The sequence below is a fragment of the Camelus bactrianus genome, chromosome 16 (genome assembly GCF_048773025.1).
Source record: "Camelus bactrianus isolate YW-2024 breed Bactrian camel chromosome 16, ASM4877302v1, whole genome shotgun sequence".
NCBI lineage: Eukaryota > Metazoa > Chordata > Mammalia > Artiodactyla > Camelidae > Camelus > Camelus bactrianus.
The window spans coordinates 55,054,470-55,080,694 of NC_133554.1; the positions used below are offsets into that span (position 1 = coordinate 55,054,470).

Below are 26,225 nucleotides of genomic sequence, written 5' to 3' on the forward strand. Positions count from 1 at the left end.
TGTTGTGGCTCCTCCGTCCAGCACTGACCCCTCTCAGCTGTGGAGGGGCGGAGGGTATGTGTCTGTAAACCTATGCCTGTCTGCTTCTCTTTGCAGACGGTGGAGCATGGATTCCCGCACCAGCCCAGCGCCCTCGGCTACAGCCTGTCTCTGCGCATTCTGGCCATTGGCACCCGCTCTGGAGCCATCAAACTGTATCCTTACGTTCTCCGAGCTCTCACCCAAGGATGCCCTGGAAGGGGCGGGGGCCTTGCTGTTGATGAGATTCAGGAAGGACCCCCACCCTCCATGGAAAAGCAAGTCACACATGACCCCTTTTGTTCTGGGATATTCTAAATACCCTCTTAAGGGTCAGCTCTGAATGCAGTGAGTGGAAGCTGGTGAAGGGCCAAGAAGTGTTGTTTTTCCTTCGCCTGTGCACATAAGAGGCAATGGTCTGATCCCAGGGCTCTGTCCAAACCGCAGACAGGGTGGCCTCAAATTAGAAGAGCAGTGTTCGGGCAACTACTCTTCCAGATTCTACTGCCGACCATGCACACCCCCCATATACATACACACCCGCCATGTACACGCACACATACACACCAAGGAGTAGAGTGGACTCCCAGTCGGCAGGAACAGACCTTCCCTGGCCTGAGGCTGGACATGGTCCAGTGAGTCCATTTCAGAGGCAAGCCCACAGGTTCCAGGATGGGAGATCACTACTCGGTTCCCGGATGGGAGATCACTACTCGGTTCCCCTGGCCTGTGTCTGGGACCCCTGAATCTGACCTGAGCCCCTAGGGTGGGCTAGGGTGGGACCTAGGAGAATTGGGAGGTGGGTGGTGTGGACAGCCCAGCCGGCACCTCCTGCAAAGCTGTAATTCCCTCCCTCTCTCTGCTGCAGGATGGGCGGGGAGGCTGGGGGTCCTGGGCTAGGCTGGAGATGGTGTATACACATGAGGGCAGGGGCCCAGGTCCCACACCAGCTCAGCCCTCCCTTAGCTGGTTAATCATTGCCAGGCCACAGCCATACCCTGGTTACCGATTCCCGGTGCCAAGACTTGTGGCCATGGCTGCTGTGGGTAGGCCTACAGCAGCACTCTGTTTTCTCACAGGTGCCCCCATGTGGTAGCTGATAGGTCTGTTCAGCAGGTTATGGGGTGGGGTGGGGGGCAAGGGCGGCCTCACTGTTGCCAAGATAAGACTTCACCCTTCTACCGAGTCACCCCCCACCTGCCTGCTGGGACAGCTCTCCCTGGTTGGCTGGCCTCACCCTCAGGGGTCAGGTTACTGGCTGTGTGCCCTTTGGCCAGGCCCACGGCTATCCTTCCCACCCTAATCACTCAAGCAGGGGTCCTGCTGCCTGGGGCGAGGGCAAGCCCTTCTCTGCTGCTGGGTATTTATACTCCTAGCCCAGAGGTCCTGGCCTGGGGGCAGTGTCCTGCCTTCTGGAGCTTTTCCTGAGCCTGCTCCTCCTAGCTATGGTGCCCCAGGGGTGGAGTTCATGGGTCTGCACCGGGAGAACAATGCGGTTGTACAGATCCACTTCCTGCCTGGACAGGTGAGGAGCCCTCTCCTTGTCCTCCTTGCTCTCATGTCTTCCAGAAGGCATGTATGAAGAGGCAGGCATTTGGTGCCCTGGGTTTGGTGCTGGTGGGAGGGCCTTGGGCCACCTGCCTTTCCCCAGCCGCGGTCCACAGTCACCCTAACAGTAGCTGGGGGTCTCTTTGAAACGACCAGCATGGGCTAGGCGGTCTCAGTGAATACTGTCCCTCCCTAGTTAAAGAGACAACATGCCCTTGCCCCTGTCTCATTTCTTCCCTAGTGCCAGCTGGTCACCCTGCTGGATGACAACAGCTTGCACCTGTGGAGCCTGAAGGTCAAAGGTGGGGTGTCAGAGCTACAGGAAGATGAGAGTTTCACACTACGTGGCCCCCCAGGGTAAGGACCTGGTCTTGCTTTCCCGGCTGGCTTGACCCCTGCACCCAACTCTGGGTGCCCTGGGAGGAGCAGGCAGGCTGCCACCTGCCTCCCTCCATCCCACACAGTGCCTACATAGGAGGCTCCAAGGGATTTTTCTCTGCCTCCTAGCCCAAGCTCTCTGCCATCAGTTTTGGCAGAAAAGAACCCATGTTTGTCCTGGCCCGAGTTGCTGTGGACCCCATTAAAGGATCTCACATGCCTGCTTCCCCGAGGCGTGGCCTTCCCTGGGAAGGGTGAGGGGTTCAGGGGATCCTGTCATGCCTGCCCAGGCAGCAGCCAGTTCACAAGCCATCATTCCTGTCTGCAGGGCTGCCCCCAGTGCCACGCAGATCACCGTAGTCCTGCCACATTCCTCCCAAGAGCTGCTCTACCTGGGCACTGAGAGCGGCAACGTGTTCGCGGTGCAGCTGCCGGCCTTCTGCACCCTGGAGGACCGGACCATCAGCTCGGATGCCGTGCTGCAACGGTGAGCCCTGAGCCCAGAGACCCTGCTGCCCTTAGGAACCTGTCCCCTTGAGTTGGGCATGGCTTTCTCCTTTCAGTCCCAGTTATGTCTCAGGAGCTTATAATTTCTCTCCTGGAAGATCTGTGGGGTTGGAAGGACAGACTCTCAGCTTCCTACCTGTCCCCCAAATTGAGAATCTCACCCTGAGATGTGTTAGCATCCTAGCAAAAAAATGAGTCTTGGGAGTAATTTGTCACCTCATTTAAAGGTGAGGAAAATGAGAGTCAAAATGACTGTGTAATGTTACCAACTCTCAGTCTGGCATTCTTGGCACTGATACCGCCTCTTTCAAAGCCCCAGGGGCTCCACGAAGGGGCGGGCCGGGCCCAAACCTCCCTTGTCAGCTGGGGTGGCTTCTGCTGATGCTGGTGCTTTGGAGTCACTGCTACGTTTCCCTTTGCACGCAGGCCCCCTGGCCCCAGACACCTGGCAGCCATAGCCCTAGTAGGTGTCTTGAGATCGTTTCGGTATCTTTGCTCCTTAATGGTGGTGTCTGCGGTAGAGAGGGAGTCAGATCTGGTCTGGGTGTGGAGAGAGGGGGCCAGGGCCCAAAAGGGGAGGAGATGAAGGAGTCCAGCAGGAGCTTGGGGGGGCTGGGATGGTGGCAGGGGAACATTCTGCAGCGAAGAGGGGCAAGGAGGCAGCCAGGCAGCTGGGATGTGAAGCTGCTTCAGACTCAAGCTTCCTGACGGCTCTGGACTAGGCTTGTGGCACTCAGCCGTCAAGTCTCCGGATGAAGGTGAAGCAGGGCCCAGCTGTCTAGGGCAGGACGTTGTTGGGTTGGGAAGATTCTCACTTAGGAATGGGTCCCCCTGAGCACAAACCTCTGTCTTTCCCACTCTGGATGGGGTAGAGTCAGGGCAGTGTGATCACCGTCAGGGCAGGACTGTTTGCAGGACAACAGGCAGGGCTGGTGTTCAGCCGGGGCGCCTGCTCTGTGGACAGGACAGCAGAAGGACCTGCTCCTCAGCATGTGGCTGTGCCGGCACCTGCTTCACCTGCGCTGGTGGGAGTCTAGTCTGGGAGGAGCCCTTCGCCTGGGCTTTTCCGGCCTGAGTGCCTTGGAAACACCTCCAATGGATCTAAATCTTTATTCTAAATATAGAGAATTTGGTTTGGGTTTGAGCATAGAGATACCCTCAGGGTCCTGGCTGTTGCAGTTTCCTACTTGCCATCCTCAGTGTTGGCTCTTGGTTCTGTACCTGCCACCTCACAGTCTCGTGTTAGCTGCAGCACTTCCAGACTTCACATCAGCATTCCAGGCCCAGAAAAGGAAGAGGAGGTCAAGGCTCAAGGCCAGGCCAACTGATGTAGAGAGTTTTGTTCTGTGGGTCTTAAAAACTTTTTTTTAATGAAATACCACCACCTTACAGAAATGCACCAAGTTTGAATGTATGGTATAATGGATTCTTGTTAAGTAAGCATCCATGCACCAACTCTGGGGAAAGACAGAACTTTGCCAGATCCCCAGGATCCCCCTACCTCCCTTCCCAGTCACGGCTCCCCACCTCCTTCCCCCAGCAGTAACCTCCACATCCACTTTTCTGGAAATCACTTCCTTGCCTTTCTTTATAGTTGTGCCACGTGTGTTTGCATCCTTGGGGGTTTTCTGTATCACTGTCCTGTCCTGTGTTGCTTCTCTCTCCCCTTGGCAGTGTGTCCTAGTGGCCTTCCTGTGCTGGCACATTCAGTGCCCACTGCTTTGTGGAATGTGTGTGTGTGGCTGTGCCACACTCTCGGCCAGACTCCGTTGGTGGATGGCAGTGTGGGCTCACGGCTCTCCCCTTGCCCAGGTTACCAGAGGAGGCCCGCCACCGGCGGGTGTTTGAGATGGTGGAGGCTCTGCAGGAGCATCCTCGGGACCCCAACCAGATCCTCATTGGCTACAGCCGGGGCCTCATTGTCATCTGGGACCTGCAGGGCAGCCGCGTGCTCTGTCATTTCCTCAGCAGCCAGGTAGGGGGTGCCTGGGACACTGGTGGGTGCCGCGTGGTTCTCCCAAGCCCTGTATGCTGAGGTGTGGGGGTGCGGGCGATGGGACTGCCACCCTGATCCCAGCCCACATGTCCGCTCTCTCCTCTCCCACCGTGAAGCAACTGGAGAACATCTGCTGGCAGCGGGATGGCCACCTGATTGTCAGCTGCCATTCTGACGGCAGCTACTGCCAGTGGCCCGTGTCCCGAGACACCCAGCAACCAGAACCGCTTCGCAGCTGTGTGCCTTACGGTCAGTGCTCCGCCCACCACCTGGGGCCACCTTCCAGTGAGCGGGACAACACCCTCTCTGTTTCCAGGTGGTCTCTCCTGCTGTCAGGTGTAGGCATCCAACTCACAGAAGCAAAACCTGGGGCCCAGAGGGGTGAAAGCTTTGTCCAAAGCCGTGCAGCGGGTTTTCTGATACCCAAGATGGCTCAGGGAACTGCTCCAAGCAAGACACCCAAGCATAGGTCTGCTCCACGGGGACAAACCCGTGTGCCTCTGAGAGTGGGAGGACTTGTTCAAGCTGACTCCTTTTCTTTTAGGTCCCTTTCCTTGCAAAGCTATTACCAAAATCTTCTGGCTGACCACTAAGCAGGGGTAGGTATCAGTGCTCTGTCCTTTTCCTTTTCCCTTTCCAGAACCTTCTTGGGGGGCTGGAAAGTCTGCAGACCTCTGCCTAGGGGAGAAGGTGCCTCGTGAATGCCTTTGGGCCCCACATCTGGGTCTCCAGGGAAGGGAGAGGGGCCATTCGTACCTCTCACTGGCTAATTCCTGAAAAAAAAATTCCCGTTCTTTCCTTTCTGTCATCCTGGAGAGGTGATTCAGGTCAGCAGGTTTCCAACTCTGTTTTAGCAGCAGGCCTGTTTCACCAAGCAGAATGATACAGGGAGACCTGATGGATAAGCAGCCAAGGGTGGTGGGGGTACTCTGGCTGGAGCAGGAGTGGCGGTAGTCTCAGAACCTGCGGCCTGCCCTTCCGCTCGCCCCCAAGCTCTCCTGGGCTCTTGCAGTTGAGCAGAGATGAGGCTTTGCCCCAGCCCCTCCTGGGGACCTTGAGTGAACACTCAACTCACTCTGAGACTGGCTGGCCTCCCGGGCCCTGCCGCAGAGGCCAGTCACAGAACAGTCCATGTGGCTGGCTCACGGGGTGGTGTGGCTCTCTGGGGTGATGTGGCTGTCAGCAGTGGTGTCGGAAGCCCCAGCCCACCTGAGCTCCTGCTCTTCTGTTCCCTACCAGGTTGCCCTTCACCATCTTCCAGGGTGGCATGCCACGGGCCAGCTACGGGGACCGCCACTGCATCTCGGTGGTCCACAATGGCGAGCAGACAGCCTTCGACTTCACCTCTCGGGTCATCGACTTTACTGTCCTCGTCGAGGCGGGCCCTGGGGCTGGTAGGCAGGAGTGGGTTCAGAGGGCTAGGGAGGTGTGGGGATGCAGGCCCATCCCCCATTGGAAAACAAAGGGGAAGGGCCTGCAGGTGTCCCCAGACCTGTTCCTCCCTGAGTCCCTTAGCCCCACCACACCTCTTCTTAGTGCCCCCGAGGCTTCTCCCCTTCCCTCCCTCCTTCCTGGCCACACCTCCCACCCACCCCGGGCTCTCTTTGCCCTTCCCTGGCTCAGATGGGACTTAGTCCAAAGCGGGCAGATCTGCACTCTTGGGTTTAACACCCACCCAAGCTGAGGCACGGGGCTCCTGGCTTGGACATGGTGAAGCCCCCCTTATGGGGTGGGGCAGGAACAGTGTGGGGCCAGCTGAGCCGACCTCCTGGTGCTCAGCCGGGCCAGCAAAGCCCTGAGTCAGCTTCCTAAATTGGGTGACAGGCAAGGCCGGAAAGGGCCTGTGTTGAAACCCAGAGAGGTGGCATAGCGGGAGATCTCCAGGAGGGCGGGCCTACTCCCCAAATGACTCTGAACCGACAGGCCAGGTCGGGGCGGACCTGCTCGGGACGCCCTGGGCTGTGTGCTCCCAGCCTCACCAGTGGCCGTTTGGAGGGAGACTCTGAACTTGCTCTTCCTCCTTTCTGAGCCTCTTTGCTCTTCACAGCTGACAGCATGCTGGGAGCAGGGTCCAGATTTTTGGTCTGTTCTTTCAGATTTTCTACATTGATGATTGTGTCATCTGTGAACAAAGATAGTTTTATTTCTTCCTTCCAATCTGTATACCTTTTATTTCCTTTTCTTGTCTTGCTACCTTGGTTAGTACTTGAAAGGGAGTGGCAAGAGGAAGCAACCTTGCCCTGTTCCTGGTCTCAGCGGGAAAGCTTCAAGTTTCTCACTGTTACGTATTACGTTAGCGGTAGGGGTTTCCTAGGTATTCTTTATCAAGTTAAGGAAGTTGCCCTGATTCCTAGTTCACTGAGAGGTTTTATCATAAATGAGTGTTGGGAATGTCAAATACTTTTTCTGCATCTATTGATATGATCATGAGATTTTCCTTTTTTCAGCCTATTGATGTAATGGATTGCGTTCATTGAGTTTCAAATGTTTACATGGCCTTGCATATCTGGAATAAATCTCACTTAGTCGTGGCATATAATTCTTTTTATGCATTGTTGGATTCAGAGCTTGATATTAAATACAGGCTTTTTCCCTGGCTCCAGCCCCAGAGCTTCAGATTCCACAGGGCCAGGCTGGGAAAACTGCTCCTAGTGGCTCCCACAGCCCCTGACCTTGGCCTGTCCCTGCAGCCTTTGATGACCCCTATGCTCTGGTGGTGCTGGCTGAGGAGGAGCTGGTGGTGATTGACCTGAAGACAGCTGGTTGGCCTCCAGTCCAGCCTCCCTACCTGGCTTCCCTGCACTGCTCCGCCATCACCTGCTCCCATCACATCTCCAACATCCCTCTGAAGCTGTGGGAGCGGATCATCGCTGCCGGCAGCCAGCAGAACACACACTTCTCCACCATGGTGGGTCCAGGCCCTTCCCCAGCCCCACCCCAGGGCCAGGCCCCACCATGAACTTCTCTGTCTTTTCCTCCAGGACTGGCCCATCGATGGTGGCACCAGCCTGGCCCCAGCCCCGCCCCAGAGGGACCTGCTGCTCACAGGGTAGGTGATGTTGATGGTACTCTCTTCCTGCCTAGTGGGATAAGCAAAGTGGGAGTGGAGCCCAGAGGAGTGCGTGCCTGGCCCGGCATGCCTCTCACGGGTGGCAGGCGGGCTCTGCCCACAGGCACGAGGATGGCACGGTGCGGTTCTGGGATGCCTCGGGCGTCTGCTTGCGGCTGCTCTACAAACTCAGCACGGTACGGGTGTTCCTCACCGACACAGACCCCAGCGAGAGCCTCAATGCCCAGGGCGAGGACGAGTGGCCACCCCTCCGCAAAGTGAGGCCCGGAACCTGGGAACCAGGGAGGGCAGGGATGGGCCGGGTCTGGTGCTCATGGCCACTCACGGGCCTCCTCTCCCTTGTCAGGTGGGCTCCTTTGACCCCTACAGTGACGATCCTCGGCTGGGCATTCAGAAGATTTTCCTCTGCAAGTACAGCGGCTACCTGACCGTGGCTGGCACAGCAGGGCAGGTAGCAGGCTGGGCTGGGTGTGGGGAGCAAGGGTGAGGAATGATCAGGTGACTTTGGGCGGCATCCAGGCCCATAAGCTTCTGTCTCAGGACTGGGGGGGGGGGGGGGGGCAGAAGGGACAGGAGCCAGCCTCCTGAGCGCCCACTGGTGGCGTCACCAGGATCATCACCCACCCTGTGGCTCTGGCTTTGCCCAGCGAATAGAGGTTCCCTGATCCCATTAGAGGGAGGCCTTAGGATGGTTGTTTCCCCTCTAGAAACCAGAATTAAGGGCGAAGGGTGGGACACTTCTGATCCTGATTGGGCCCTGGGCCTTGGCACGGGTCCCAGGTCCTTTGCTGTCCCGGCCATCAGGTCCCTGAGGTCCCATGGTCCCTTGGTGCTGGGGGTTGCTCAGCCTGTCTGCTGCCCCGCCCAGGTGCTGGTGCTAGAGCTGAATGACGAGGAGGCAGAGCACGCCGTGGAGCAGGTGGAGGCTGACCTGCTGCAGGACCAGGAGGGCTACCGTTGGAAGGGGCATGAGCGCCTGTGTGCCCGTCCGGGCCCTGTGTGCTTTGAGCCTGGCTTCCAGCCCTTTGTGTTGGTGCAGTGCCAGCCCCCGGCCGTGGTCACCTCCTTGGCCCTGCACTCCGAATGGCGGCTCGTGGCCTTCGGCACCAGCCATGGCTTTGGCCTCTTTGACCACCAGCAGCGGCGGCAGGTCTTTGTCAAGTGAGCAGCTTGCCCAGGGTGGCTGGGGCCCAGCTCTGTGATTGGCAAGGTCCCTTGGGCCCCAGCATCGCTGACAGGCCAATGTCACCCCAGGTGCACGCTGCACCCCAGCGACCAGCTGGCCTTGGAGGGCCCACTGTCCCGTGTGAAGTCCCTAAAGAAGTCTCTGCGCCAGTCTTTTCGCCGGATACGTCGCAGCCGAGTGTCCAGCAGGAAGCGGCGTCCTGCGGGCCCTCCAGGAGAGGTGAGGCCAAGGCTGGCAGCAGGTCCAAACTGCCCCTCCCTCCCCCACTTGCCTTGGTCACAAGCATAGGCCCTGAGCTGCACTGCACAGGTTCATGCCCTGCCCCACTGCCCACCAACTGGGTGACCTCAGATCTGTCACAATGCTGCTCCATGCCTCGGCTTCCCCAGGTGTAAAAGGCAGTCATTGTAACACCTCAGGGTCAAGTCCTTGGTCAATATCACCAGGCAAGTGGCGGTGAGGGCTGTGGCCAGTCTTCCCCTGGAAAGATCACTGTTGAGCAATGTGATACTGCCCTCCACCCCCCAGGAGGGAAGGACAGAGCCCACCCTCAGGCCCGGCCCAACCCACTGCAGGTGCCTGAGGGGAGCACCAGGGCAGAGCGGGCCGGCCTGCAGAACATGGAGCTGGCGCCCGTGCAGCGCAAGATCGAGGCCCGCTCAGCGGAAGACTCCTTCACAGGCTTTGTCCGGACCCTCTACTTTGCTGACACCTATCTGAAGGACAGTGAGTGGCCAGCCTGAGATGGGGGCCTGGGTGGGCGCCCGCTGCCATGAGGGTGTGTTGGAGGCTACTGCCTGCTGGCTGGTGCCACCCTAAAAGGGGCTTCCCTCTGTGAGCAGGGGAGACCAGAGCCCCCACCTGCCTCTTTCCCTCCCCCTCCTGGGTCTCTGAGTCAGGTCACCCTGGCTTCAAATCCAGGCTCCACCACTCTCTAGAAATGTGACCTTGGACATGTCACTTAGCTTTTCTGGGTCTCAGCTTCTCCCCCTGTGCAATGGGGTAATAGCTTCCTCCTAGAGTGGCTGTGAGGGTTGGGACATGCTGTATGCCTGCTGGTACCCAGTAGGCCCTATAGAAGCTTCCCTGGCTGTTTGCCCCATGCTGCCCTGCTGCCAGGGCAAGGGTGGGGTGAGGGCTGTCCACTGCTGGATCTTAAGGGCTGAGCTGTCTGAGTTTGGGATCATCTGTACATGGGACCCTTGGTTGTCTACACCCAGGAGGTAGGCAGGGCCCACAGCAACTCCATTTTACAGAGGAAGAAATTGAGCCTTATGAAATTTGCTGACTTGATGCTGGAGTCACACAGGTAGTGAGTGGCAAGGCCAGGAAGTAAGCCCAGGTCCCTGGCTCCCTCTGACCCTCAGAGCCAGGGGTTAGATGTAAACCTTTGCCTCCTGTCAGGCTCCCGCCACTGCCCCTCGCTGTGGGCTGGCACCAATGGTGGTACCGTCTACGCCTTTGCCCTGCGTGTGCCCCCTGCCGAGCGGAGAATGGATGAGCCAGTGCGGGCAGAGCAAGGTGAGTACTGAGTGGGGGAGAGCAGAGGGCCTGGTCTGCCTGGGCTGGGAGCCAGCTGGTGTCTCCAGCCTTGCCTCCACCTGACCACCAGCCCCACCACCTACATCTGTCCCTGTAGCCAAGGAGATCCAGCTGATGCACCGAGCACCCGTGGTGGGCATCCTGGTGCTGGACGGACACAGCGTACCCCTTCCTGAGCCCTTGGAAGTGGCCCACGACCTGTCAAAGAGCCCAGACATGCAAGGAAGCCACCAGCTACTTGTCGTGTCAGAGGAACAGTTCAAGGTGCCTTGTTGGAGGAGGCTGGGTCCCCCGGGAATCCCCCAGGACATTTGGGGGCACCCAGACCTTGGGCACAAATGACAATGGCTAGGACTCACACACTTTGTAGCTAGTGTGTGAGGGTTGCAGAGGCACAGGAAAAGAAAGGGGTCTTGGTGGATTCCCTGGGCCCCAGTGGGGACACATGGCAGACATAGACCCGTGTCTATGGAAGACACAGAAAATGCAGATGGGGAAATAAGAGGCCCTGACATCCTGCAGTCCAACTGCAGTGACTCCATGTCTGAGCATTGAGGGAGGGAGCCTGAGACAGCCGGCTTTGCTGGGAAGCTGGGTGGGTGGCATCCGGCGGAGGGCAGAGCCCGGCGGCAGCATTGGGCAGGAAAGCGAGAAGTGCTTGCCTGGCTGGATGAAGTGCTGCAAACTGGTCTGGCCTCAGGTGTGACCGGCTGCCCTGTGCCCCAGGTGTTCACGCTGCCTAAGGTCAGTGCCAGGCTGAAGCTGAAGCTGACCGCCCTGGAAGGCTCGCGGGTGCGGCGGGTCAGCGCGGCCCGCTTTGGCAGCTGTCGAGCTGAGGACTACGGGGAGCATCACCTGGCCGTCCTCACCAACCTGGGTGACATCCAGGTGGTCTCACTGCCCTTGCTCAAGCCCCAGGTGCGTTACAGCTGCATCCGCCGGGAGGACGTCAGCGGCATCGCCTCCTGTGTCTTCACCAAATACGGCCAAGGTGTGCAGGTGGCGGGCGCCTCGGGGACCTCTGCCAGCAGGGCTGGGTTTGGGGCTCCCACTGCACTGCGGGGGCTGCTGGGAAGGGCAGCCACAGGTGTTGTGGCCAAGGCCAGGCTCCTTAGGCAGACAACTTTGGGAGAGGCTCTGGCCCCTGATACCCGCTGGGAGGGAAGCTGTGTTGGCAGCCACAAGGCCCAGGAGACTCAGGCTGGCCTCACTTACCAGACTTCTCCACCCCCCAGGTTTCTACCTGATCTCACCCTCCGAGTTTGAGCGCTTCTCTCTCTCCACCAAGTGGCTGGTTGAGCCCCGGTGTCTGGTGAATTCAGCAGAAACAAAGAACTACAGCCGCCCCTGCAACAGGTCGAGCCCTGAGAAGGCCTCGGGCCAAGCCAGGTAGGTAAAAGGGCGGGTGGTCTTTGCTACAGCGCCTCCTCCTCCTCCCCGGGGTACCCATGGGAGGCTTGCTAGAGTCGCCTTCGCCTGTGAGCTCCGCCCACCCTCCCAGCTCAGGCTCTTTGTCCCCCTTCTTATGCCCCACTCCCCCGTGCAAGCTGGTCAGTCGACCTCATTCTTTGTGGAGCCAGGCTTTCCAAGCCAGAGTGGGGAGCCTAGTGGCCCCCAATCCTTACTGTCTCTTCCCCCACAGGAACTCAGGGAGCCAGAGTGATGGAGAGGGTAAGACAGGCCTCCATCTAGGGCAAAGGTGTTGTGAGCACATCTGGGCCCAGACCTGGGGATGGAAAGGGGAGGGAAGGGGACCCCAGGTGAGCAGCTGGTGTTCGGGCTGGGAGTAGAAACAGCTTCCCTTCCAGTCCTGAGCTCTAGGCTCCAGCACCCCAACCCCCATAAGGAGGGAGCTGGGGCAGAGAAGGGCCCAAGGCTCACCTGACCTGGCCTCTGCCTTCCAGAGAGGAGATCGGGCCCTGTGATGGAGCACGCTCTGCTCAATGACGAGAGTGAGTCAGGGCAGGAGTCAGTGGGCTGGCAGGAGGGACATTTGGGGTGGGGGAGTGCCTGGAAGGCCAGGGGAAACTGAGGGCCATTTCTCTGAAGTGGGGCAGACCTGTCCAGCACCCCATCAGTAGAAAGGGGAGAAAGACTTGGCCCGGCCCCTGCTGGCCTCACCAGGCCTCTGTTCCCCACCCCTGCCCTGCAGAGGTCCTGAAGGAGATCCAGAGCACGCTAGAGGCAGACCGAGGGTGAGTTACTGCTCGGGCTTGCAGGAATGGACCTCGAGGTGCCAGGAGAGCTCTGGGAATAAGGGTCCTTGACTGGAGTCCCCATGGAGGGTGACTGCCCTGTCTTTGCCCACACAGGAGCTGTGGTGATTGGCGTTCTCAGCGAGTGGCTGTGGGGTACAGCCTCGGCAACGGGGGAGGTAAGGGCTCTGGGCACTGCCGTGGGGTGGGTGGGGGGCGGCCAGGAGGGCACGCTTCTGGGGAGGGATGAGCCCCTGTCCTGTTCCCTCAGGATCTTTGGGTCCATCTCAGCCCTGACACATGCCTCTGCTTGTCTTGAAAACCTCCACGTCTGGGCTCAGGTGGGTGACTGAGGCCTGTGTCCTGCCCAGGATGCCCCTAAGCTGCTGTCACTCTATCTCCTCCTGCAGCGGAATGAGCAGGATGCACGTCCAGGCTGCACGATGAACACACACTACTGAGGGCTCTTCCTCGGGGCACTGCCCTGCCTGGAGAGGCCCGCGCACTGGGCCGTGGAGGGCCTGGGGGCATCCCCAGTTTCCACTCTGCTGCTGCTCCTGGCCTCAGGAGGAGAGGGACCCCAGGCCCCTGGGGCTGGCCCTCCCCGGGCCTTGACTCTCTCGGTTCTTTTGTCAATGTTGCACAGTTTTTAACCTCCTCTTCCCCTTTTTGTAGTGGGCTGGATTTTAAATTATAAATGTTAACTGCCTCCAGGTGAAAATGAGTTTTTAATAAACACCTTATTACCTCTTCTCTGGACTGGCCCAATGGCTTTAATTTTTAATTGTGCAGAGATTTTTCCCATATAAATGGAAATGATTGTTAGCCGGTTCCTTACCTTTGCCCCTGGGATGTGTCCCCTGGACCAGGCGGGTGCTCAGGAGAATGTTTTTTAAGCCACTTGAATCAGATCAAACTGGTTGTGTCTGAACACTATATGCCTTCTCTTTTTGGGAATAAATGATGAGCTAACCGTCTTGAGTCTGTCTGACTGCATCCCTGGGTCTGGAGGCAGAGGGAGGCCCCGAGCTGCCCTGGCTGGCCTTTCCTTGCCATCAGAAGGGGAAGATGCCCACAGTATCTCAGCCCTGATGGCTTCTTCCGGGCTTCGGGGAAAGACTGTGGGGTGCTGCTGGCGGGGGGTGGGGTGGGGTGGGGTGGCGGTGCCTGGAGGTGAAAGATCTCAGCCCCAGGTGAGGGGCTGGATTAAACTGCTGTGAAGGTTCTTGTAAGCTGGAGACTTGATTACTTGGGCTACATCTTTATCTGCCTGTCTCTATTGAGCACCTACTATAGGCCAGGCACTTGGGGTTCAGAGGTGGCCAAGGCAATGTGGTCCCTGCCGCTGTGGGGCCCATGGTCCTTACAAGAGCTTGCAAGAAGTGTTAGGATGAGGAAAATCCAGGGCCTGTGAGAAATGTGCCTGGGGAGGTGACCAGGAGTTGGCTGGGTTGACTGTTCTGCACAGAGGACAGGGGGACAGCAGCAGGTTGTTGGAAATCACACAGCCAAGAAGTGGGGTGTAGTGGGTACTGAGCCTGTCTGGTCCCAAAGCCAATTCCCAACAGAAGTGCCATGGAGCAGAAGAGCGGGACCCTTGAATTTGGTCCCCAATTCCTCATTTACTGGCCGTGGGTCCTTAAGCCACTCATCCTCCCTGAGCTGTTTCACCATCTGAGAAATGAGATCACATCCCCCTCCTCAGGTTTGGGGAGGTTTGAATGAAATGAAGCCTGGGAAGGGACCTGCAGCTCAGGGGATAAGGCAAGCTTTGCCACGCCCACCCAGCTGAGTGAGATACAAGCCCTGGCCTGGATCAACAGGAGGCATAGGAGGGCACAGAAGACAAGAGACTGGAGAGGGGGCACAGAGCTCTCTGCCCCCAGCGCTCACAGGACACACTGTAATGGGCTGGAGAAACCGAAATCCCATTTGTAGCTGGTGGTGACTCCTCACACCTGTTCTCCTGCCAGGCCTTGGGAGCCAGACAGCCTGAGTGGGCATCCCAGCTCTGACACTCAGCTGTGTGCCTCAGTCCTATCATCCATCAAATGGGAATCCTTATGGCACCCACCACGTAGAGTGCTTCCAAAAATTAAGTGAATTCATAGTAAAGTGCTCAGAACAGTACCTGGCACATAATAAGCCCTGAAGTGTCAGCTATTATTATTTTTATTATCATCCTTGTCATTATTATTAGTCCAGGGTAAAACAGTGAGCTCTTTCTCTATCTTTTAAACTATAAAATGCATACAGAATAGCATAAGTCATGGGAGTACAACCCAGGAAATCTCCACGAACTGAACAAATAGTATCACCCTGTGACCATTCTGGTCACTACCAACCCGCCACCCTCACCCCAAGCAGCATCCTGTAACTAGCTCAATTTCCTCTTTTTGAACTTTATATAAATAGAATCACAGAGTGATTCAGTAACTCTTCCATGCCTGGCTTCTTTCACTCACCATTACGTTTGTGAGACAGCCCATGCATGTTGCTGGTGCTTGTAGGCCCTTATCAACGCTGTGTGGTCACCCACTGTGTGAACACATCACCCCACATTCTGCTTTTTTGCAAGTGAAATGAGCCCTCTGAATATCATTGCCCTTTGTCTTGGTCAGTATTGGTGGTGGACTTTCACAGTCAAAGATTCTGGTTTTATGAGTTACTTGCTAACTGATGTTACCCAAGAGCTTGTGCTCCTTTGGGACAGCTGCTTCCTTCCCTAGAAGGCTGCTTCCTTGGGAATGCAGACTACAAAGGCCGAGTCACTTTCAACTCCTTGCTCAAACCAGGACTCTGGGCTGTGAGTGTACCTCCTGGGTAATGTGACTGCTTGCAGCAGCTTCACCCAGGTCCAAGGCTGGCTCCAGGAGATGTGCAGAGAGGTGGGTGTAAGGCAGGTACCAGCCAACTGGAGAGCATTCCAAGGAAAGTGCCACAACCTGGAATGTTACTCCCTCCTCTGGCTCTGATTCTGGCTGGGGCAGCTGGAGAGGAGAGGCCAGAGTGAGTGGTCAGCAGGGGGACAGGAGTCCTATGGGGCAGGTCACAGGCCCTGGCTGGATATCTCATCTGGCTCCATCTTGGATGCCCCAGAACCTGCCCTGCAGCAGCTTCCTGGCCCTGGGGCCATCCAAATGGGCTCATGAATCCTGCCTGGGTTTAACTACTGTATGACCACCAAGAAACAGACCCATACCCAACAGAAAGTTGGGTAAAGGATGGGAAAAGATAGGCCTCCTAAGAAAAGAAAAAAAAAAAAAAAAAAAAGCTGAATGAGGGGGAAGAGCTAATTATTTTCACAGAGAAATGAATTTAAAAGGCATTGAGATTTTGTCACATTTCAGAGTGGCAAAAATGTTAGGTAACACCATGCCTTGGTGCTATGTGAAAAATGGGTGGTCTCCTATCTTGTTGGTGGAAGTGTAAATTGGTACAACCTCCATGGAAAATTTGGAACGCTCCCAATTAAAAATGCACATACCCTATAGTCCAGCAATTCTACTTTTAGGAACTGATTCTGCTTGGATACAGTGAAATCAATAGTTTGTCATTGAAGCGAAAGAAATGAAAGCAGCATCCATTTCAGATGTAAAACTCTGTTAACCTAAAACAATAAAGAAAGCCGGTTATTTGTACTAGCAAAATAGGTTTACTCGGGAGCAGAAAAGAATTACAATTTGGGACAGCAATTATGGCTAACCACATACAACTCTGGTAAAGCAAAGGAGAGGAAAATTGTATAGAGAAAGGGAAGTTGGGAGGGGCTGTTACAAACAAAAAGTCCATTGGAAGAAACTGAGAGTTTGAATTATAGTAGCTTTTCATTGGCTTAGTTAGGCAGTTTCTCATTGACTGAGTTGTTGCCAGGCAAAGAGAAAGTCTTTCTCCTGCTGTCCGTGGCAGAGTCATATCCTGCCTAAGATCCAAAGTACATTTTCTTTCTCTTGGGATCTGTAATGAGGTGAAATGGTATATGTGTGAGCCCTCCCCCTTCTGGCCTCTGGGCTCCATTTCAGTGAGGTTTTCCTTTATTAATTTTCACACTATCAATAAAGAATTGGTTTAACAAGGCATATTCATTTGCTAGAATAATATACATATGTAAAAAGAAAAGAAAAAGATCTTTATGTACTGTTAGGAAATCCCCAAGTTAATCTGTATGATTGGGAAAAGCTAAGCGAAGAACTATGAGCTAGGTAAGCTTCCACCTGTGCTCAAAGGGAAAGAGCATACTTGCTGTCTCTGTATGGATGCTCTTGAAGGAAATACAAGAAATAGGTAGTGGAGGGTCAGGAATGGAAAACTTCATCTTGTGGATTTTGAACTATGTGAATGTATTTATTACCTGTTCAGAAAATTAAATATACTAACAACACACACATTGGGGCAATCAGAAACATATGGGGTCTGGTTATGTTTCATGACTAACAGGCATTTGTGTTACACCAGTTCAAGATTCACTTATGTTTTATGCAGTTTTCTTTAAATTGTATTTCACAATCTAGAAGAAGTACAACAGCAAACCTAAGGAAACTCAGGGGGTACCGGCTATGTGCCAAAGTTAGCTGGGTCCCAGACTCCTGGAGCAATCCAGGGGGCCAAGGAGGAGAGTCTGTGCCCATGGAGCCCCCAGGACGAGGAGGACAACCCAAACAGGTTCTTCCCTGCTGAAGAAGCAAGTGAGGTGGGAGCAGAGCGTGGGCCCCTTCAGTTTGGCTCGGTGCCAGGCTGGCCTAGCTGGCAGCCACTCCAGGCAGCAGGTTGCCCTGTCCACGGCCTTTGTCCACAGCTGCAGCTTCTCCTCTTTCCTGGGAGGCCTCCACTCTATTGTTGGCTGAAAGGGTCAGGCCCCGCAGCCACGTGCATTATTGATGCTCATGCGTAAGGCGGGACACTCAGGGGCGGGGCGTAGATTAAGACCTTAGCCCCCTCCGGAGCTGAACCCTGTGGCCTGCCGCTGAGGGCGCCCTCGGGGCCGTCAGATCCTAGGGAAGAGGAGAGGAGGGAGACGCCAGGAAGCCATGGGTGGGAGGAAGGGCAAAGCGCCCCAGCGCCAGGAGGGAACCGAAAAGCTAGCCTCGGGGCAGCAGGAATCAGGGTCAGTCAGCACAGACGGCGCGCCCAGCCAGGAACGCCGAAAGGGCCGAAAGGGCCGCCGCAAGGGCCGCAGTAAGGCCCGCGGGGCGAGACTGGTCTTGGAGCCCGCCACCGCGGGAGGCCAGGAGAACCCTGGTGGGCGCAGGAAGTCCACCGTAGAGGAGAAGGGCGACTGGGGCCTGCCAGAGGCTGGGCCGCAGCCAGAGGCCAAGAGGAGCCAAGGCAGCGAGCGGCGTCGGGGATGCGGGCCTAAGGAGAGCCACAAGCCCGAGGACGGCTGCGGAGGGTGCCTGGAGGAGAAGAGTCTCCCCCGAGGAGGAGGGAGGACACGCGAGCGCGACCGCCGCAGGCGGAGAGGAAAAGGGCACAGCCGCTCGGTTCGACCGGGCCGCCGAGAGACCCGGGGCCTCGATGGGGACACGTCGGGTGCAGATGGGGGCAGTTCCTGCCGGGACAGCGAAGCCCGAGAGGCCTGGGAGAGCGGCAGCCAGGGCGGCGGGGTGCCGGAGCTGCGGCCCAACTCGGAACAAACGGACACGGGCTCTGGAGGCACCCAAACCGGTCTGGAGCCAGCGCTGGAGACGCCAGGAGAGCGCCCGAGCAGCGATGGCATCAGCAGCGACGGCAGGGGCAGCTACCAGCCCTCTACCGAGCCCCAGAGCCCGGAAGGGTCGTCGGGGGCGAGGCCCCAGGGAGAGAATGAGGATTCTGGGACAGACACGGACTCGAATCTGGAGGGGGCCGGGCCTGGACGGAGCCCATGGGCAGCCCCAGGAACGGCGAGCCGGGCCACTGAGGCCGAAAAGGCTGAGCCGGACGGAAAAGCCACGGCTTCTAGTCCCCTCGAGGGCAGCCGCGCACGCGTCCCCCGGAGCTTGCGGGCTTCTCGAGACCCAAAGCCGGCCCGAGACGCAAGGGACAATGGCCTGCAGCTGGAGGCAGAGCCGCGGGGCGCCGAGCCCGTAAGAGCCGAGGCCTCGACTGCCCGGGGTCAACGCCGCCAGGTTGGAAAGGTGGTGGGGAAGGTGCAAGGTACGGCGGGAGAGAGCGTAGCGGGAACTGGAGGAGGAGACGGGTTCAGGGACCTAGCGCCGCTGGCCGCCCTAGTGGCGCTCCGCAAGCTCCCCGCGAGGCCTCCGCCAGGCCCAGGTCCCCAGGCGGCGGGCCCTCGCCCCTCCGGCCTCAAGGAGCGGCTCCGCTGCGTGGCACGGGTTCTAGGCCTTCTGCGGTGGCTTAGGCTGCGGCTCCGGCAACAGGCAGCCGGGGCGCCCGGGGTGGGCGGGGCGCGGGGGGCGGAGGCTCAGGTGGGTGAGGGGCGGGGCCGCGGGCCTGGGCTGCGACGCCGTCTAGTGCTGAGCCTGGCGTGTGTAGTGGGGCTCAGGGGGCGACCATGGGCTCCCCCTGGCGGCGGCCTGAGCTCCCCGCAGGTTGCAAAAAGCGCAGTCCCTGACAACCCTTCCGAGAACCAGGACCGGACTCCAGATCCCAAGTTCGCGGTCGTCTTCCCCAGGATCCACACGGCAGGGAGGGCCTCACGCAGCCGTAGTTCAGAGGAAGGGTCCGCGGACCCCCCCGCCGGGGAGGTGCGCGTTTGGCCTTGTGCAGGGGCTTCAGGAGACAGTGAGGGGCACAGGGCGAGTGGAGAAGGGGTGGCCGAGCCCCTCCACAGCTCTCTCCTCGGCCCAACTTTCTCCGACGAGCCCCCACTCGACGATAGCGGCTCCAGCAGCGAGGCGGAGCCGGAGACCTTGGGAGCCGAGGCTCCAGTGCACTGGGCGCAGAGCTCGGACGCCCATGAGGACCCTGGGCTTGGCACCGAAGCACTGCTGCCCCGACTCACCTTGGAGACCCGCCAGCGGCGGGAGAGGAGCCCAGGCCCCCGCGGGTCCCTGAGGGATTGGTGGGAGCCGGAGGATGAGGCCGAGGAGGCGCTGGAGAGAGACCTGGAGCTGAGCATCGGGCCGGGCCTGGAGGTGCTACCATTTTCCGGCCTCGGTGAAGGCCTAGAAGACACCGAGGACCTGGCCCGGCTGCGGTGAGTGGGCGCGGTGCCAAATCTACCGTGCCCTGGGTCACACTTGCCCGTATCCCATTCTACTCCCATTTTTATGAATTGTGTCCTTAGAAGGGATTTTGCCTCACAAAAGTTCGCTTGGCTGGAAGGGGTAGGTGAGAGGAGAAAATCAGGTGCCCTTTCCTTCCCTAACTGGCACAAGGCTTCCCTCTGGGTTGGTGGCCTGGTCCTGCTTGTAGCCCCCACAGAGGCCCCTGTGTCATGGGAGGAGCTTCCAGATGGTACATGACCCTAACTGTGCAGCCAGTGCTTCTGTCCCCAACACCCTGCTCCTTTACCCTGCTTCCCCACAGGCTGGTTTGTGACAACTCCATTCTGCTCTGCCTCAAGAAGAGGTTTCACCTGGGCCGAATCTATGTATGAGGCTGGGATTCTCTTTCCCCTGGGATCAGAGGGCTTCCCTCCAGCCCCCCTGGAGCCTCTCCCTCCTTCCTTCTCCCTGGGCTGGAGGAGGTCCTCTCTGGGGTCCTGCAGGGCAGGGCAGGGGCCGGGGGCATCAAAGGGCCACTCCATTTGCATCACCTGCTCCCTCCATGTTCTGGTGAGAGCTTCTGCTTTCTTCCCAGACCTTTGGGGGGGCCCTCCTGCTCGCTCTGAACCCCCACCGGCCCCTGCCTCTCTTCTCACCTGAGGTCATGGCTAGCTACCTTCCCAGGAAGGCCCCCAACACCACCCCGTAAGTGAATTTGTCACAACAGCCCCCAGGTGGCTAAGCCCCAGCATGTCCCACTGATTGAGGACCTGGGGACAGTGGGCGTGACCTGCCTGCACCCAAGAGGGCCCCAGATGCCCACCTCCAGTAACCTTCTCATCTGCGCCCATCCTCCTCCCCCAGACACATCTTTGCCATCGCGGCATCAGCCTATATCCTGTCTCAGAGCACTGGGCAGGGCACATGCATCCTCCTGGGGTAAGTGGTGTCCGCCCTGCACGGTTGAACCCTCAGGCCACACTGAGGGCTGGAGTAGGGGGGATGTGAGGGCTGCATTTGAAACTGCCAGTCTGATACACTGTTGGGTGGCAGCTCTGGACTTCCTAAGATTGCGCTCCTGGCTGAAGTCACCACGTGTCTACCTTGAATGTGGCATCTTGGGGGCTTTTTTTTTTTTCTGTTTAGTCTCTATGTCCTGGCTCTGTTTCTGCATTTCTGGGAGTCTCATTTAGGGTAGGTGTCACTTCCAGGTGGGCATAGCCCCACTTTGGGGCTCAGGTCATCCTATGTGCCCCTTCCTGGAGACACTGCCAGCCCCTCCCCCCTGCAGTGGGCCCAGTGGCTCTGGGAAGACAGAAGCTGCGAAAAAGATTGTGCAGTTCCTAAGTAGCCTGGAGCAGGAGCAGACGAGGGACAGAGGGTGTCAGGTGAGGGGCAGCTGGCCATTTACCAGGGATCCAAGAGGGACCATCCTACTCCTTTGGGCCAGGAAGATGGTCTTCAGGCCTCTGGCTTCTTCGGGGCAGTCCCAGGCATTGTCTCCTGTGGGAGCAGGGTGGGCTGGGGGGACTGACACCCCCATCGCCATGGACCAACAGAACTCCTGGGTACAGTGTCCTCAGCTGGGATGCCTGGTCAGTGGGCACCTCTGCTGCCACAGGGGATACCTGAATGCCCCTTCCCCATCCAGCTGGATGATGTGCTGCGCATGCTCAGCAGCTTTGGCCATGCCAAGACAGTCCTCAATGCCAATGCCAGTCGCTTTGGCCAGGTCTTCTGCCTCCGCCTGCAGCAGTGAGTGATGGGGGTCCAGGTGGGCAGGGGCATCCATGAGCTGTTCCCTTTATTGGGAACCTGAGGCTGCTGCCCCTCGGTCCAGCCCACGGTAGGTCCCATTCTGAGTGGGGCCGCCGGGTTGCATGTACCTTGGGTCCCCTCACCAAGTGTCCTGTGCCCACAGCGGGGTCGTCCTGGGGGCATCTGTGTCACATTACCTGCTTGAGACCTCAAGAGTGGTGTTTCAGGTAAGACCCTCCCTGCTGCTTCCAGAGTGGGAAAAGGGGAGGGGCCACTGTAAAGGACTGTGGTCCCTCCGCCCCCGGGCTTGCCTTCCCTAGGACTTGTCCTTGGTCCCCTGGGACACATGGAAGCCACTGCTTCCCCTAAGCCAGTCCTTCCCCACTAGGCCCAGGCTGAGCGGAGCTTCCACGTTTTTTACGAGCTTCTGGCGGGGCTGGACCCCATGGAACGGGAGCAGCTCTCCCTACAGGGGCCGGAGACCTACTACTATCTCAACCAGGTAGTGCTGGGTGGCAGGACCTGCCCAAGGATGGGTCTTGGGGCAGGCGTTTGAGAAGAGGGAGGCTGTGGGTGGCCAGGCCCTGCCCCCGCACCTCTCACCCTTGCTGTGCTCTGCAGGGCAGGGCCTGCCGGCTCCAGGGCAAGGAGGATGCCCAGGACTTCCCAGGACTGTTGAAGGCCCTGCAGGCACTGGGCTTGTGCGCTGAGGAGTTGACTGCAGTCTGGGCTGTGCTGGCCACCGTCCTGCAACTGGGCAACATCTGCTTCTCCTCTTCAGAGGTGAGCTTCCTCTGAAGCACTGGATTGGTGGTGGCTTATTTGCATAATCAGGGCAGCAATAATGACACCAAACACTTGTGTGTCAGAGACAGCAAAGCCCTCACCACTGCCCTGGAAAGCACATGAACTCCCATTGTATAGATGAGAAAACTGAGACGTGGGTCCTCTGCATCTATACCAGTTCTGTCCCACTAAGCTGCCAAGGATACTTGGCATTAATTATCCTAAGAAGGCTAGTTAGCATTAATTGAGCAGATATTATGTACCTGACACTCATGTAAATCACTTTACATTTTTTTAAGGAGTTGCGTCTCAATTTTTGTATGTTTCTCACTAATCTTCATTGTATTATACACTTGTTAAGTTGACATACTTTAGAAATGATAGCCTTTTTGGACAAGCTCAAAGCAAAAGAAATGTGATGAATGTGGGATTTGTTAGAAAATCTTTTTTTTTAATTGAAGTGTAGTTGATTTACGATGATGTGTAGTTTTCTGGTGCACAGCATAGTGATTCAATCACACACAGATATATTCTTTTTCATTTTCCTCTCCGTTATAGGTTATTACAAGCTCTTGAATGTAGTTCCCTGTGCTGTACAGCAGGACCCTGTTGTTGATCTGTTTTATATAGAGTAGTTTGTATCTGTTAATCCCAACTCCCAATCTATTCCTGCCCCCCACATGTATTTTCTCATTCAGTTCTCCTGACAACACAACACCATAACATGAAGGTTACAGTTTCCCCTTTTACCAGTAAGACAGTGGGGGCTCAGAGAGGGAAAGAGACTTGTCAGGGCCGGCCAGCTAGTGAGAGGTAAAGGCAGGATTCACACCCAGGGTCCTCAGACTCCAGAGCTGGCTCCTACCTTCCCAGATCTACCTTCGGATAATAGGGCACCTTGCCAGGCAAAGCATAGCCCTGGCCCTGCCCTGTGGGATGTGGCTGTTCCACATGCAGGGCTTTCCCTGCTCCCTCCCTCCTCTGTCCAGAGGGAGTCCCGGGAGGTGGCTGCCGTGTCCAGCTGGGCCGAGATCCACACAGCAGCCCGGCTGCTGCGGGTGCCACCTGAGCGCCTGGAGGGGGCTGTCACCAGGAGGGTCGTGGTGAGCTCGAGGGCCCTGGGGAGGCAGGGACCTGACGGGCCTGCCTGAAGTCTTGGGGGGCACCAGTGTGGGCCTTGGGCCTGACATACCACCTGCACCTCCTCTGCCCTCAGGAGACGCCCTACGGCCAGGTCTTGAGATCCCTGCCTGTGGAAAGTGCCATCGATGCCAGGTGGTCCTGGGGGCAGGAGAGAGCTGTAAGTGGGCCTGGAGCCCTGCTGCTCGTGGCTCACCCAGCACACCCACAGGGACGCCCTGGCCAAGGCCCTGTACTCGCGGCTCTTCACCTGGCTTCTGAGGAGGAGCAACACGTGGCTGGCACCCACCGCGGAGGGAGGCAGCGCGGACACTGTCACTGTCGTGGACGTCTATGGCTTTGAGGTCCTCCTTGGGGTGGGGCCCAGGAAGGCATGCCCACTTCATGCTGGTTACTTCTGGGGACCCCAGCAGCTCTCCTGTGGGGACCCTGGTGCACTGCTGGCCTGTCTGACCATCAGATGGTCCGTGAGACAGCTGTCCTGTCCAGTTCTGACATAACCTCTGGAAAGTTCTATCCTGCTTGGCCTTGCAGAGTCTCACAGGAGCCTCTAAGGCAGCAAAAGACCCTAGGATGGGTCAGCCCACAGCCTTACTCCCATGTACCAAGAGAGGGGAGAGAGAGAATTCCCCAGACCACCCTGAGTTTTCATAAGCCCTTCATCCCTTTCCAGAAGATCTGCCTCCTCAGGGCAGGGAGGAGGGGACAAGAGCAAGAGGAGGTGGCCCCGACCTCAGCCCCTGGATGGGCACTGTTCACTCTCCCCTGCTATCTCCTCTCCAGTGTGTCCTTGGTGACCATCCCCTCTCTGAGGAGGGTGATGACCGTGGCGTGTGTGTGTGCATGCACACAAGTATGTACTTTCATGTGTGTTTTAGAGTGTGTCAGGAGTCTGTACAAAGATACATGAAGTGGGGTCTCTGCTGGGCTTATTAGTAAAGTGCTAGTGGCGGGGGGGACAGAGGAAGGAGCCTGCATTCCTACAGGAGGAATGTTGGAAGGCTTCTTGGAGGCAGCATCCTGGAGCCTTGCTTATGCAGATGTGGGATTCTGGTAGTCAGGGAGCTAGGTCATAGGAGAAGCTGCCTTCCAGGCCACAGGATGGCTATGACCAGAGGCCTGAGGCCTCACAGTCATGCTGAGGCAGAGGGCAGAAGTGTGGGTTCTGGGGGGAGGCCTGACTGTGGCTGGGGCAGGGCCGAGGTGGCCAGCACACTGTGAGGGTCTTTGGGGTTGACCCTGGAGGCTGAAGCATCAGCCCTGGGGCAGCACTCCTGCCTAGAGCCAGGGAGAATGTGGGCAGCTGTGGGAGGGGATGAAGGATACTGGCCTGGGCACTGGCCCTTATAGCTACCCTGTGCACCCTCCCTCGTGTGGGTGCCCCCTCATTGCCCACGTGCCCCCAGGCGTTGCGAGTCAATGGGCTGGAACAGCTGTGCAACAACCTCGCCAGCGAGCGCCTACAGCTCTTCTCCAGCCAGAAGCTACGGGCCCAGGAGGAGGTAGGGGGAGCTGGGAATGGAGGTGGCAGGGGGACACCCAGCTATTTCCCAGGACAGAGGACATCCCTGGTAAAGAGAGGGCACGGCACTGAGAGTTCTGCCCCAAAACCCCCTTGCTATGGGCCACCTCAGTCCTTCTGAGCCTCAGTTTACTCATCTATAAAATGGGAAGGCCACCCCTGCTCTGGCTCAAATGAGGTTCCCCACAAACACAGGTGGTCTCTATAAACCAGTGCTGGCTATTCCCAGGAGGAGTGTCAGCGAGAGTTGCTGCCCTGGGTGCCCATCCCCCAGCCTTCGCAGGAGTCCTGCCTGGATCTCCTGGTAGACCAGCCCCACAGCCTCCTCAGTATCCTGGATGCCCAGACATGGCTGTCTCAGGTGAGCCCCCAGTGTAGGGTACAAGGAGTGGGAGCCCTGGTGGCCACACTGGAGCCACTGGGACCTCCCAGGGCAGCAATCTGGTGATGAAGTCCTGTGACCCTGCCCACAGGCCCTCAGCACAGCCTGGAAGGCAGGGGCCAAACTGGGTTCAGATCCCATCTCTGGGTGATCTTGAGTGAGCTGCCCACATCTCTGAGGTTCCTTGAGTCCTGGCTACAGAAGGGGACAATAGTGCCTGAGGGGCAGAGTGGTGGGGACTATACAGGGCTCATGAGGAGCTTGTGAGGGGGCCTCAAGCCAGTAGGGGGCAAACCTCAGGGCCCTGGTGCACACTTCCAATAAATACTGACTGCCTTCCACCCACTCCTACCTGATGGCTCCCTTGTTCCTCTCCAGCCTCTCCCCTACTTTGTTTTCCGACACTCATGTCCACAAGCAATTATGGTTTATTTATTCATTGACTCTGCCCTGTGCTAGACTGAGCTCTGTAAGGGCTGGGTCTTCGTCTAAAGAGTTCAAGCTCTACTCACAGAGCCTGACACACGTTAAGGGTTCCTTAAATATTGAATACATGAGTGTGTGTATATATGTGCCAGGAGCTGTGCTAGGGGTAAAAAACGGGCAAAATAGAACCACCCCTCCCCTCTGAGAGCCTGCAATGTAACCGGAGAGAGATGTTAATTAAAAACACACATGCACAGAATCAAACACAAAACCACAGCTGTGTGGTGCTGCGGGCGGGTGTGAGGGCCAGGAGAGCTCGGCGGGGGCTTGTGCCTTCCCTGGGGTCTGAGGCCATAGAAGCGAAATACACCATGACCCCTAAAATGAGATGACCTCTCTGCCCAATTATAGGTTCAAAATGAAAGCGGCAAAATAACGGTAAAATAGTCAAATGTGATTATAATAGTTCATTGATCGATAAAATATGAATATGAAAGTATATAACATAATGGATATGAGCATGTAAAAATATGTTCTATTAATATATAATATTTCTTAACAGTCGTATGTATTTGAAATCTATCACTCGATAAATACTGTGTTAATTCATTAATGATCGCTTT

The 26,225-nt window shown here is 57.3% G+C and overlaps 2 protein-coding genes across 15 annotated transcripts in view; both read left to right on the top strand.

Moving 5' to 3' along the window:
- LLGL2 (LLGL scribble cell polarity complex component 2) overlaps window positions 1-13,193 on the top strand; it is a 31,362-nt gene extending 18,169 nt beyond the window's left edge. For 3 of the 10 annotated variants that reach the window (XM_074343680.1, XM_045513588.2, XM_045513589.2), the window contains exons 3-25: window positions 97-194; window positions 1,462-1,543; window positions 1,808-1,923; window positions 2,273-2,431; window positions 4,264-4,426; window positions 4,564-4,696; window positions 4,992-5,046; window positions 5,687-5,841; window positions 7,138-7,355; window positions 7,429-7,496; window positions 7,621-7,774; window positions 7,864-7,968; window positions 8,386-8,678; window positions 8,772-8,922; window positions 9,279-9,429; window positions 10,108-10,224; window positions 10,343-10,509; window positions 10,972-11,236; window positions 11,481-11,634; window positions 11,888-11,916; window positions 12,150-12,197; window positions 12,558-12,619; window positions 12,812-13,193. In XM_074343680.1, coding sequence (XP_074199781.1) covers window positions 97-194; window positions 1,462-1,543; window positions 1,808-1,923; window positions 2,273-2,431; window positions 4,264-4,426; window positions 4,564-4,696; window positions 4,992-5,046; window positions 5,687-5,841; window positions 7,138-7,355; window positions 7,429-7,496; window positions 7,621-7,774; window positions 7,864-7,968; window positions 8,386-8,678; window positions 8,772-8,922; window positions 9,279-9,429; window positions 10,108-10,224; window positions 10,343-10,509; window positions 10,972-11,236; window positions 11,481-11,634; window positions 11,888-11,916; window positions 12,150-12,197; window positions 12,558-12,619; window positions 12,812-12,901 — 3,033 coding nt within the window. In that variant the 3' untranslated portion in view covers window positions 12,902-13,193. Of the gene's footprint in view, window positions 1-96; window positions 195-1,461; window positions 1,544-1,807; window positions 1,924-2,272; window positions 2,432-4,263; window positions 4,427-4,563; window positions 4,697-4,991; window positions 5,047-5,686; window positions 5,842-7,137; window positions 7,356-7,428; window positions 7,497-7,620; window positions 7,775-7,863; window positions 7,969-8,385; window positions 8,679-8,771; window positions 8,923-9,231; window positions 9,430-10,107; window positions 10,225-10,342; window positions 10,510-10,945; window positions 11,237-11,480; window positions 11,635-11,887; window positions 11,917-12,149; window positions 12,198-12,397; window positions 12,441-12,557; window positions 12,620-12,811 lie in introns of those variants that run through there. The other 7 variants (XM_074343681.1, XM_074343682.1, XR_012499642.1 and 4 more) reach the window with 7 other exon arrangements.
- Window positions 13,194-17,423: 4,230 nt separating this feature from the next.
- The window catches only part of MYO15B (myosin XVB), a 30,528-nt gene continuing 21,726 nt past the window's right edge, over window positions 17,424-26,225 (top strand). For 2 of the 5 annotated variants that reach the window (XM_074343687.1, XM_074343688.1), the window contains exons 1-14: window positions 17,427-19,578; window positions 19,911-19,974; window positions 20,184-20,293; window positions 20,453-20,527; window positions 20,880-20,976; window positions 21,240-21,343; window positions 21,510-21,573; window positions 21,735-21,848; window positions 21,968-22,129; window positions 23,122-23,235; window positions 23,349-23,407; window positions 23,484-23,616; window positions 24,679-24,774; window positions 25,024-25,155. In XM_074343687.1, coding sequence (XP_074199788.1) covers window positions 17,468-19,578; window positions 19,911-19,974; window positions 20,184-20,293; window positions 20,453-20,527; window positions 20,880-20,976; window positions 21,240-21,343; window positions 21,510-21,573; window positions 21,735-21,848; window positions 21,968-22,129; window positions 23,122-23,235; window positions 23,349-23,407; window positions 23,484-23,616; window positions 24,679-24,774; window positions 25,024-25,155 — 3,435 coding nt within the window. In that variant the 5' untranslated portion in view covers window positions 17,427-17,467. Of the gene's footprint in view, window positions 19,579-19,910; window positions 19,975-20,183; window positions 20,294-20,452; window positions 20,528-20,879; window positions 20,977-21,239; window positions 21,344-21,509; window positions 21,574-21,734; window positions 21,849-21,967; window positions 22,130-23,121; window positions 23,236-23,348; window positions 23,408-23,483; window positions 23,617-24,678; window positions 24,775-25,023; window positions 25,156-26,225 lie in introns of all 5 variants that reach the window. The other 3 variants (XR_012499645.1, XM_074343689.1, XM_074343690.1) reach the window with 3 other exon arrangements.